The 13,094-nt window shown below is 33.7% G+C and overlaps 1 protein-coding gene across 10 annotated transcripts in view; it reads right to left on the bottom strand.

The window, feature by feature from the left end:
- Window positions 1-13,094, bottom strand: part of LOC109534484 (tyrosine-protein phosphatase Lar) — a 455,803-nt gene that overhangs the window by 34,649 nt on the left and 408,060 nt on the right. For all 10 annotated transcript variants that reach the window (XM_048669227.1, XM_048669234.1, XM_048669236.1 and 7 more), the window contains 3 exons: window positions 12,817-13,011; window positions 1,942-2,052; window positions 763-1,038 (listed from right to left, as the gene is read on the bottom strand). In XM_048669227.1, the coding sequence (XP_048525184.1) occupies window positions 763-1,038; window positions 1,942-2,052; window positions 12,817-13,011 (582 nt within the window). The remainder of the gene's footprint in view (window positions 1-762; window positions 1,039-1,941; window positions 2,053-12,816; window positions 13,012-13,094) is intronic.

The raw sequence follows: 13,094 nt of genomic DNA on the forward strand, positions 1-13,094 counted from the left end.
GTTAACTAATGCGTGGCTCAAAGGCCTAATCTGGTCTGCTAGACAGTTAAAAACATATTAAAGCATCATTTTCGATTTTACTGCACTTTAGCGGTAAATCATTTATCGAATTTACGATTGTGCTTTCTGTCGTCAATTTGCATTAAGCGAAAATAAAAAAATGTAATGAATATATGAATAAATACTTATTAATACGTTTCTTAATGGAAATAACGAACAAAGAAAAATAAAAAAATATATCAGATATTTTATTCCAATATATTGGGTGTGTTCGCTTCCCATGGATTAAACAGTATGACTCCGTAAGTTGAAACCATATGAAAAACTTTTATATGATTGTATTTAGCAAAAAAGTATGTCTGTCACGTCAGAAAAAATAAACATTTCTTTCAGGCGGTTTGTCAATAAATATTCATTTTATTGAACTGTAAAGTACCTGATAAGTTCAAAATTTGCTTATGAGCATCTATCACTTGAAAAACGGCATTATTTAATTAAAAATATCAAATTTTGAAAAGGAAAAAGAGGAGAAAGGATAACCTTCTTGAAAATAAATTTACTGATATGGAATTCAACATTTTGAAAGTATTTCCGAAGGAAAATAAAGTTCAAATCAAACATATACTTAAGTCGACTTTCCTGGGCATTATGCGGTAATGCTACGTTATACTATATCTAATCTGCCTGCTATTAGTGTTGCACTTAGTGTGCGGTCAAGTGTCTTTTCTCGTATGAAAGTCGGTAAAAAATACTTCTACTTACATTGTACTTTAACTTGGGACACAGTCTCAACGATACCAAGAGCACTGGCTGCTATGCACGTATAGTTGGCGGATGCTTCGATTTTTCTCAAGTCTAAGGTGTTTTTTCCAATTGGCAAATTATTTTCTGGTGTGAGATCTTCTGTAGCGCCTTTCCGCCACTTTACAAAGGGCATGGGAGAACCTACAGCTACGCAGGTCAAATTAAGGTCGTCTCCCAATTTGACCTCAACTGATGGCGGTGGAGGGATGGAAAATGACGGAGGAACACGTCGAACTTTAAAAGAAAAACACATTTCAACATTTCTAAAGAGTAAGTTTGTGTCCAGTTCATGTCATTTTCTCGTTTGAAAATCTGATAATTCTAGTTCCAATTGGTTAATTAACTAACTGCTAGTTTTGGATATAACTCAAGTACAGACTTATAAGCAATAAAAGCGAAAGCTTGGTCCTAATATTCTTATTACATGTAATAGCAAAGTAATAGAAAAATTGTCTATTTGGATATTAAACGCGAAAATGAAACATTAAAACCAAATTTTAATTTGCCTGCAATGTTGCGTTCTTAAAAATTTCGAACATACAAACGTACTTAACCGGATTCCAGCTGCTGAATTAATTTTTAATTAAAATGAAGAGGGAGAAGAAAAAAACAGATAAAACGCGAATGAGATAATTTCGTATTTGGGAATTCTATTTATTACCCAGCAGTAAACCCGAATATTTTCTACCTGCTACTGCTGCTCTGTTTTATTCGTTTCGGGATATTTGTAAGATCGCAGAGTGTTGCATGAATACAAGTTCGTAAATTTACAAGTGAACACATCTACATGTAATTGAGTTTATTCATTTGCGTAGAGGATTTCATCCCTTTGGAATTACGAAATATTTTTAAATTGAGTGATACTTGTCGAAGGAAGGCCTTTTTTATTTTTCGCGCGCCAAATCCAGTGAGATTAAGAATTGAAATATAGAATGAATTTTTGAACAAATGTTTTATTTACACATCCTTTGTTTTTCGAAGCAATATAACTATTAGTGGTCGGCCAGATGCTATTAAATTTTAAAGTCACAAATTTTTCACTAGTTTTAAAGAAAAAAACAGGCTTCTGTTTTTAAGCCAATATCCAAATAAATATATCTAAAACACTAACCTAATTGCATAAGTTATAATTCTTACCTTTAACATAAAGTAACGCAAACTTGGAGTAATCGGTACCAATCGAGTTCTCAGCTACACATTCGTACTTGCCCTGATCTTTTTCTTCGCTACTTTTTATTTGTAAGGCACCTGCAAAGAGTAATAAAATATTTTTAGAAGATGTATATAACATGTAATATATGTATATAATATGCAATCCTAAACTAATGTAATGTAAACCTAAAATTTCCTGGACCGCTTTAGCTGATAACGAAACTGATTCCGGACTCAATTAGTTGTAGGCGAATGATCTGCCCATTTATTCAAAAAAATTTAAAAATTAAAATACACGAACATGCTCGGTTCAAACTGTAAATTGATTTATTAATTATTTTATCGTCTCACTCTCGATCTATTTTATCGAGATAATTTTTATTTCATTCCGTGCTATGAAGCATATCATTTTTACGATAATCTCCTTTTTAAAGTTTTTTTCCAAGCAACCTTCAACATATCGGACCTTAGTACAAAACATCTGCTAAATATTCAAGCTGACTGCATTCACGCAAAGTATCATTTTTATTCTTAAAGATGTTCTTATTAGTCTAATTACAGTTGTGATATGTATTATATTTAAGCAACCAAATTTGTCAACCATCATGATTTGCGAAATCAAAAGCCAATTTTAAATAAGACTGTCTTTTGTGACTAAAAGTGGTACTCCAAGTTCTCTTATGGTCTTTATATATTTTTTTCTGACTGTGGCAAAATATCTTCTTTGTTAATTGGTAATTTTGTTGGTTTATTTAGATCTCTCCCCATTTTTGCTAATTGGCATACCGCATCATGAATTGCTCTTTCAAAATATGCAAATTTATGGCTTTTTAACGCCCTTACTTATCAGAACTTGAACAATCTCAGGGATTGATTGCAGTCGTTTCTGCAGAAATTATTTGAAATTCATTCGAAAGTACACTTTCAAGCGTTCGTATATACTATGGTTATTTTGGGACAAACTTAAGAATTAGGTGCATGTTTTTGTCCTCAGTTTCAAATTATTCTTCTGTTTAGGTTTACAGTTTTTATTTTCTGTTACCTATTTATTTGTGCATCAAGATAAATTAAAAATTTCGGTTGACTGTTAGAGATAAACCAGCTATTAACAAAGGGCGGAATATGCACAAAAGCTTGAACATTCTAAAAAAGGCTGTCTTTTCTTCAAAACTTTCAGTTTTCAGAAACACGATTAACTAATTTTTGAAAGGCGTACATTTTTAAACACATGATATATTTCAGTGTCTCATTAAGGATTGCTTCTTGCAGCAGTAAAACATAATCGCTATAGTCATTTCTTGTGACCCCAAAAAAATCGAAATTATACATTTTAATAAACCCTCCTTAGGCATAGTTATTGTAATGACTATGAATGAATAATTTAGGTCAAGTATTTGTTCGTCTCTCAAAACGAATTTCGGCTCTTTTCACAATTAAAATATTCCGATTCCTGATTGTGTTGTCCAAATAAAGGGAGAGCTTCCGCTAACTATTCACAGCACTTCAGTGAAAACCCAAAGGGCTCTCGTCCGTATTGACATCGTCGGCCTTTCAAAATACCTTCACGTGCCAAACTCAAATTTCCCTGACTTAGTGTCAACGTTTATCAAACCTCCGTATAAACAGTTTGAAACTGATTATGCAGGAATGATCGGTTTATTTCAGGGAGAGGAACAAACCAATAACAATTGTAATCATTTGCTTGTGTATAAGCGCCATCTCAGTTTGCACGCAACTTTGTGACAAATTTATTTCTTGTAAATGCGATTAATATATGTATGTACGTGCATATCTGAAGTTATTTAAAAAGTTTTTTTAATCAACATTTAAATATACATGAAGAATTATATGCAGAAATGTAGGTGTAGAGTACACCATCAAAGTTTATTGAAACATTACCATTCCTACCACGTTTTAGTGAGTTGCTGATATTGTACTTGCTATTTGAGCATCCGTGTGTAAAATATTTTGAAAGTTCTCTTCTGGCAGGGTAATCAAGATACACTTTAGATTCCTCATACAATTTTTCCGGATGCATAACATTCATAAATAATATAACAAAATGTATTAATTCGTCTTAAAATGTCCTTGGCAGATTTAGGATTTTATTTGCCGAAATCGGAGTTTTAACTAGCATTATGAGGAAATTTGGAGAACTTATCTTATGAAAGGCAGTAGCGAGAAGCGCAGCGCCATAATAACGAAATATTGTCTGACGAATTATTGAAAATAATGTAAAATGTGGTAGGAAGAATCGAATATTTCAAATTATGTAGTCGAATTAAAATATAGTTATGGCACTTTTAGTAGAATGTAATAGAACTTTCAATCTTGATATGTACACAGGCTCCGAACACGATCAATTGACATCTTTAATTCTAAATTGCCGCCAATATCATGAAAAAAGAACAACCAGGAGCCTACTAGTTCGCTCAAATAAACCTTTCTGTCCTCCTCATTCTTCATCCTAATTCGATATTAATAATAATATTTCAGTGCGTCATATCATCATTCACATCAGTAAAATGAGATTTAACTTGTACATATTTCCTTTTCGTATTTAATTAGGTATGGTTTTCCTCAAAACCAATCCACTTTTGCGATGTGTAAATAATTTGAGACATTTTTAAAAATTAGTTGAATTAGTTCGACTCCTTCCATCATCGAATACTTCGAATTGCTTAACTTGATGATTATCTACGTATTTAATCAGTTGTTTGCTTCTCTTCTCTTCTAAAGTTGTGCGTTTGCTTATCACTCAGGGAAAAACGCAATTCTCTTTGAATCTGAAACACTTTATTAACGAAAATCAGCCAATTTGCATTATTATTTAACGCACTGTGTGATAAACAAATTTGAAATTATGTTCTCGTCAAAATTAGCCTACAATGGAAAATGCATCAAAATCGACCACACTCTCATTAGCACTAAATCGAGTTAAAGCTTTGTTTTCAAAAAATCACAATCTGTCTGATTTTTTTAATAGAGTCCTGTTTGCTGGCCATGTAAAAATGTCTTTATAGTTTGATTCTAACCATGTCGAACGTATTAGAATTTATTTATGTTTTGAAATGGAAAGCTGTATTTGAACTACTGGATCTGCCCGAGAGAAATAAGTATTGACATTAAATTAAACATATTTCATTTTTTGAACGATCATTTAGATATTAACCAGTAACAACCTAATGTATTCATTAAAGAATAATGACATACAGGTCTAAATTAATAAGCAACTTTAACACTTAATAACAGGTTTAATGTCGATTATTTTTTCAATTTCGATTTGACGGAACTCAGGTCCGTGTTCACCATTTTCTGTGCATTAATCAAAAATTGGTTAAAAATTGGTAACTAATAAAGTGGTTTCCATACTGACATTAATTTGTTACAAGAAACTGTAAGAGATTTAATCTTTAGCTTTGTTTGTAATATTGTTAACAGTTTTGTTCGCCTTAACTTGTCATGTTCAATATCTAAATACATTCTATAAAAAAAACCGATATCTAACACAGAACTTGTTCCAGCCGTGTAGTGGAACTGGAAAAGCAGTGGATAATTCCCTAAAAGAATTTAAAAAAAAAATGAAACTTGTCTACTCAAAAACATATGATCTACTCTTCTTAATTGCTCAACAATGTCCGCGGACACACTTTTCAAAGGTACTTCTGGAGAGAAAAATTCTAGTACTTAAGTAAAGAAAACGTACAATTCCCGAACAAACAAAGCAAGCACTTTGGCGAAGCGCTTTTGTGCGGACTCATAATGCAAAATAGAATGCCATTTTTTTTTCAGTCTCATTGTGGTTGATATTTGAGACTTTTTCTTATGCAGAGAGCCTCATTTGTTTTGACACGTGAAACGTTCATAAAGAACTTTTTGTTTGCAGTCGAATGAAACGAATTTTTCTTGGTCGTTTGTATACCAGGCGGTGATAAATTGGCCGCAGTAAAAGACAGCGTTTTTAAGTACGTGTGGGCCGTTTGATCTTTGAACAATGTCGTGTCGTTTAGTACGCCAATTCCAAAAGAAGAAAAATAACAAATTGAGTTTTGAAATGTTTTCACTTTTCGTATTTAGGGAATATTACCTCCTGAAGTGGAGCGCTCTCGAAACACGACTCATTCAATAAAACTTATGTACCCTGCACTTACATAAAAATATTACCCGAGTGCTCATATTGTTTTAAGCGTTGCCTCATACAGCTTGAAAACACTTTTCACTACACCTGCAGGAAAATAAACTCTCTCTAAGATGTTTATTAACATAATAAAAGTAAAGAGCGCAATCTAGTTGACTGACACAGAAAGATCTTATTCGCAAATGCATTTTATTCTGTCACTACCTTGGTTCCCAGCATTTATATTAATTCCCCACTTTAACATCAACTTTGAAGCTTCTTTGAGGTAAATTTTTAATGAGGGTGTTGATGTAATTTTTTATCTTAGAATTCGTTTGAAGATGTGTTATTTTTCTAATTGATCCTTTATTGATCGTCGCCTATTATGTTAGCAGAATCAGCTGCTCCTGCTTGTCTTATTTTTCTTGGTTGAAAAGGTGTTGATATTTTTCATCGTCTTTGTGTTTACGCTTTCGACTTTATTCAATTATATTTCCTGTCATCCAACGCTTCTTTCTTTCAGATTTTTCTATCCCAATTTGCATCTTTGAGTTTGAATTTCTCGCAGATTGTATTCGGTATTTTCTTCATTGTCTGTGAAACAATGTCTATATCACTCCATCTCTTTATGTTTATTGCTACAACATATTTTATCTATGGTTCATTTTCTTTGTGTTTTTAGTCATCATTTAAGTTATCTTGTGAGCATCCTGTAATAGCCATTACTTATTAATTTGTTCAAGACTTTCTTTGTTCATTGCAATATATGCTTAATATCCACCTTCCTCGCTAATCCAGCAAAAGCTCACTTTTATTAGGCTTATCCTGTGCCGGATTATCTACTAAGATAGTAAAAATAGTAACCTTATCTAAACAGATTTTATTACTGTTTAATACTTTCTCAAGAAATTTCCACAATCGTCAATTGTATCTAACCCACACCTTTAATTAACCAGGGAAATTTTTCCCTAACTTGAATAACTGCTGGTTATACCTTTGTTTGATCTTCCCTAATCTACTCCTTTTTTATGTGATGTATTTTGGAACTCTTCTACACTTTCTTGGCTGTTGGGAAGGAACAAAGTAGACGTACGGAAGGGAACAACTATACATGTCTTTTACCTTTGAGAGATACAAATTTGCGAATCTTTCGATACTCAAAGGGCGGAATTGAATACATTTTCAGAATTCAAGGGAAAATCTGTTGATTTTTTTGGGTTTGCTTTTTGGAGCAAGAAAGTCAACGTACAATTTTCGGCGATTCGTTCGTTTCAACATTTACGCATTTTGATAATGATCTGCTGAAAAGGTCAAATTGAAGAAAAAATATATGCAACATACAATACGCAGACCGTATGAAGATAGCAGTTGTTAGATAATGATATGAAAACAAGCCACGAATACCGTCTTAGTCAAAAAGTTAAGGAAACTAAATATGATGGTGAAAATAGGTCGAAATCTACACATCGAGCAAGCAGCAAATTTATTTATGTAACAGAAAGAGATGCTGAAACATTTTGAAAACAGATATTTTTTCACCACTTGGACTTTATCATCCGTTTCAGAAAAAAATAGAAGCGACGAACCTCCAGAATATTACGGGTATGGAACATCTGAACCGAGGAAGATCAGCATAGAATGCGTTAACACCTAGGACTGCTTAGTATCATAAACTGAAGAAACTTGAATAAGAAAGATCATTTCGGTCCCGTGTTGAGCATTCAACAGATAAACCAAGTTCGGCAATTTATTCGTCACAGGAAACTTGAAAATGGTTCAGGTCACAGGAACAGTTTTAAGTCAAGATTAAAAAATAAGCAGTTCTGATGAGACCCAATATTCGGATCAAATTATGGTGCACGAAGAAAACTAAGAAAATTAAAAATATCTTTTCATTGCGTAAGCCAAAACGAATACTTGATCTACGAAGCGTCTTCAAACTGCGACTTTTTGTTTTTTGAACCATGAAACAGGATTCTCGCCCTATTGGTACGCCGATTGAAGGTTTGAAGGCTAGACCAGCACATTTTAAATATTCTGCTTAACACCGTTCCAAAAGTTAAAGTGGTATTTCAAGTTCGTTTTGAGACCAAAGGACTTTCAAACTTAAAAAATATTTGTGCGCAAGTTGCCAAACACCCACTAATTGTTGCACACTCTCACGGAAAATATTCAATCTCAATTTTTGATAAACACATAGAAACAGAGTTTTGTATATGCGATTCACACACACTTTTTACCATATCGAATTCGTGAACCAGGATGAAACAGCTAATGCTGTTGCATCAAAATAAATATTTCTTAAAGTTCTATCAGGAGGATGTGTGTTCAAGCCAGAAAAATAAGGAAATAGTTTACACAGACGAGTTCCTAAGTAGAAAGAGTTTTAACAGGGTTTACTTAAAATATATCTACTATAGTATTGCTCTAGTATACTACTGCTTAGGATCATGTTTCGTCTCTTCTCCTGAAATGTAACTTGCACCTGACGAGAAAATAAACCAATAAAACATATTATTTATCTACCAAGCTACTAAAAGCCAGGAACGCATTTGCGAAATTCGATCCTACTCTGGAGAACACGTTACTCGATATCCTACATATTGCTTTTGAATGGAAGTCTTTTTAGCTTCCGGTTTATTGAGGATAAGGCACACAATTGGGTGAGTGTGTAGCAAAGGCAATTTTGCTCAGAAGGTATATTTAAGTATATACGAAGACTCGACGGAGGTAATTTAAAAAAATATATTATTTTATAGCGGCCAGCCTGGCTGCCTTTGTTTGCATTCTAGAAGGCCTAAATAGGTGTCTGAACTTTCTAACAAGCTTCAACTGGCAAAAGTTTGCAACTATTTACAAGTCCTAGTCCCATTATTTGCAAACACCATTTGCCAAGCTGAATTTTCCAGCAGTTTAAATTATTAAATCCTCCACTGTCGAATAGTTTACAGCACATTATTATGTCATGAAATTTTGCTTTCAGTTAGACAAACCCGGACTTTACTGTTCGGAAGTCGGGGTTCGGTTCTGGACTTATTTAGATGCTCCAGAATACGAGGAGACTGATTATTTATAAATGCCTCGAACGTCTTTCCGTATGTGACGAAAAGTTCACGTCGAAATTGCCAGAGTTTTGTTGAATTAATCATCATTAAAGAGCATGTTTTAGCATTATAAACTAGCTATAGCTAATAAACGCAGCAAGAAAATTATAATGAAAACACACTCAGCTTTAAATACTCGCCACTATGTAGTTGTAATGTTTTCGAGTGCCGTAAAACCTACAGGGCATTAACTCAAACACACAGGTCGTCAGTTATGTGTTTCATGAATTAATAAGCAGGGACTTATTTCCTGCTAGATAGTATTTTCAGATATCTACAGTGTTGTTAGTTATGTAACGGGCCTCTATAAACTATTACTGCTTATTACGCATAACAGAAATTATGCGGATGATTTATATTCGGCAAATATGAAAATATCTACAGAAAAGTGTGTTTAAGCGATAAATTATGAGCTGGCACTTTACATGCGTTGTAAATCAACAGTAGGTGAAACGCTTAAATATGCGTCCAGGCTTTATAATTTTAAATATTTATTCAGAATATTATTATTCCATGTAGATACGACTGGACAGATTTTCTGTATTTTTCTAATTACTTACATACTGTTTTGCGCAATACTTCAGGATTTAACACCGCTAAGCCGACATCTGCAAACACTAGAAAAGACTTAAAAATGCTGATTGGTTCGAATTATGGCTTATTTAAAATTTAATTGTTAAAAAGTGTGAACTGCTGATTTAAAAAAATAGTTGTTTAGCTTGATCTGAAATTTCCATTTCATTCTGCTCACACTGAAACTTACATTTTTTCGATATTTGCGTTAAAAATCTGTTACTAATCTGGACATGGCAAATATGTATATTACTTCCTTACATACTATATAGTACTACCAAAATGGCCTTTGGTCAACATTTATTTATTTCCTAGCGGATCGCTATGAACTATTTTTCTATGAAAGTTTTTTAACTGTGAAAAATCTTAACTCCTTTGTTTGCCAGATATCTTAAAAGGAGCTTCGGAGGAAATATCAACAACGGATTTTTTTAAGCTCATACATTATATTTGATTGAAATTGTAGGTTTTTTTATTGACGTTTTACCTTCTAGAATTTTTCAACTTGGTTAAAGAAAACATATAAGCATTACGATTCTTATATTGGTCAGTTTTCTAGTACGACCATATTGGTCTTTGCACTCTAAAATACCTCTTCACTGATATTTCCATGTTCTACGTTTAAATCAAGGGTATTGGTTTTCTTTCCTCTCATCGTATTAAATACGTAGCTGCAGCCGGGATTTGTAATACATTTAGAGTAATTTACAAGATATAAATGCTGAAAAGTTGATAAATTTGCAATTAAGTCCTGTTCAATGATACAGATGGAAGAGAAGATAGATCAAAACATATCCTCACTTTTGATTAATGCTGCTACAAACGCTACCTTGACCGTTAACGCAAACGCGTGTGTATTTATTTACGTTTTCTGCTTTTATAACTTATTTAAGGCGTTCAGAAGGACCGCAATATGTTACTCGGGCAGCGCTTTCCTAGCTGACCATCTTCCCATATCAATTGAGTAGCGCTCGGTTAAGAGTGAGCAATAAAGTTGTAAGTAAGACGGTACATTTACAGCTCTTAATATTTACTGAGTGCACATTTTAATTTATCAACTAGAGGCATCGGATCGCATTGGTATGCCAAAATGGTTAGAGCCGTATGTATTCAGGACAACGGACCACATCGCGTAGATATTCGTTTAACCCGAATCAATATGCAAGCCAAACACCGGAGCGTGGCTTCAGTATCATTCCGGCCCGAGCCCAGCCCCATATAAAATTTATGAAAAGGAAAATTTCTAAGAAATATTACCTTCCACACGGGCAAAGAAAACATGTTTTCCGAGCCATCGCCTTCTACCCTTATAATGTTTGTCTGTGACTTTATTATGTTGCAAGAAGGCGTAAAAAAATTCATGAGCCCGTTTTTTTCGAATATAATAAAAGTCAATTTATGAGTATCCGGTATATAAAGTATTTCAGGAACTATTTACCACATAAAATGTATGGATATGTGTCTGTGCATACATATCCATACAGCAGTTCTTGTAACTGCCGTGCTTGTGAAATCGATGTAAATAAATGAATAACCTAATCCGAGCGCAAAAATAGTGTTCAACGCATTAGAAGCAAAAGAAGTTTCTAAATAATTTATGATGAGTTCTAAATGCGCAGGAAACACGATTTCATATGGTTTTCAATCGGACGCTGAAGAAACTAAAAAATGGATCGAAAAAACCACCGCCCTTTATTAAATAATTTCATGAGTAGCGTTCCCCAAACCTTATAGGAACATATAAATCGATTAACTTCAAAATCAGTTCACTAATCTGTATATTTTAAAAATAGTATAAATTGCTACAAACATTTTTTTTGACCAGATTTGAAAAATCTCAAAACATTTCAAGAAATGATCCATGCATGTCGGATTTAGCTCTATAGAGGACTCATTTTTTAAGTTTGCAAGAAAATATACCCATTCGAATTATGTAAGTCAGAAAAACTGATTAGAAAACAAAAAAAAAATGATCAAAGTAATTTACGTGTAATAACTATACTGATTAATAAAACCAAGAGTGGTTTAATGATATAGCATCACACTATAAGGAATATGTGAGGAAGCGCAATACTTAATTAAGAATTCAATTATATTACGTTAAACCGCCTAATATATACATATAGGTATCAGATTAATTTATTAAGTTTTGGCATTTAAAGCGCAAATCGATAACGGCGCGTTCGATTTAAACTGTAAAATATTCAGACAGTTACTTTGAGGATTGAAACAATAAACCTTCTATATATCTAATTATAGTTTCGAATATCCGACATTTGGAGAGGTAAAATTAGGTACGCGTCAAATGGAGCTACGCCAAACTATCTGACACTGGGCTTTGAATAATTTAACGACATTGGAGGCAAGCGCAGCTTCAAATTTTGATCGGAAAATTGCTTTCACCTTTCAGAACCGATTGCGCTTAAATAACTCCGGGTGGTTTTTGTTTTCGAATCCCGAAAAAGGTGTTTTAATGGGCATTTCTGTCTGGTCTGAGAGTAATCAGCTTTATATGTTTTTCACCAGCTTCAGTCGCCGTACATCTAAGCCGAAGAGATCGCCTTTTAAGACGATAAATCATTAATTTCGAGAAACGGCACACGTATGAAATCAAAGCTGTGTAAATTTATTGCATATAATGACTCACTACAGATTTCTTTCATCTTAGACATGTTTTCCCCAATTTGGTCACTTTAATCGCATGTTCAGTTTGTTAGCAGTAGCAAATTTTGAACTTAGTGTTGAACGTCACTCGTTTTGGTGTGCACTCTTGGTGTTGGTCTCGCAGGATCGATGTTATTTTTTGCAAGACCAAGACCAATATTTTTACAAGAATCTTACGAAAATCTCGCAAGTATCTTGCAGAATATAATTCGATATTGAATTGAATCAAATCTCTCTTCGTAGCCCTTAAATATGTTAAGAAAATTGTACCGCTTTAAACGAGACCAGTCAAGGTTAGTCTTGCTTTTGCTTTGCTGATGACTCTTTATATATGTTAATGACTATAGAGTTCACATTTCAGATACAAAAAACTGATCGCATGCAAACTTATGAAAATCTTACCTGGCTTATCATCTCGCATCGAATATCGGGGATTGTTGGTCATGTTCAGCGGTAACATGTTCTTGAGCCAAGTGATCTTCGGTGGAGGACTGCCCGTTGCTGCACAATTCAGCATTGTGTTGTGTCCGATCTCGACCACCTTGTTGTTTTGGGGCGATTCGGTGATTTGGGGAAAGCCCGGGGGCAATTTGTCCGCTGAAACAGGGATTACCAATTAGACACATTATATCGATGGGGACTACCTATAAATTATTTGTGTATTCAGCGGGATTTCCATA

Source organism: Dendroctonus ponderosae, unplaced genomic scaffold (genome assembly GCF_020466585.1).
Source record: "Dendroctonus ponderosae isolate FM_Combo_2020 unplaced genomic scaffold, Dpon_F_20191213v2 Dpon_F_20191213_8, whole genome shotgun sequence".
In the NCBI taxonomy this organism is placed as follows: Eukaryota; Metazoa; Arthropoda; class Insecta; order Coleoptera; family Curculionidae; genus Dendroctonus; species Dendroctonus ponderosae.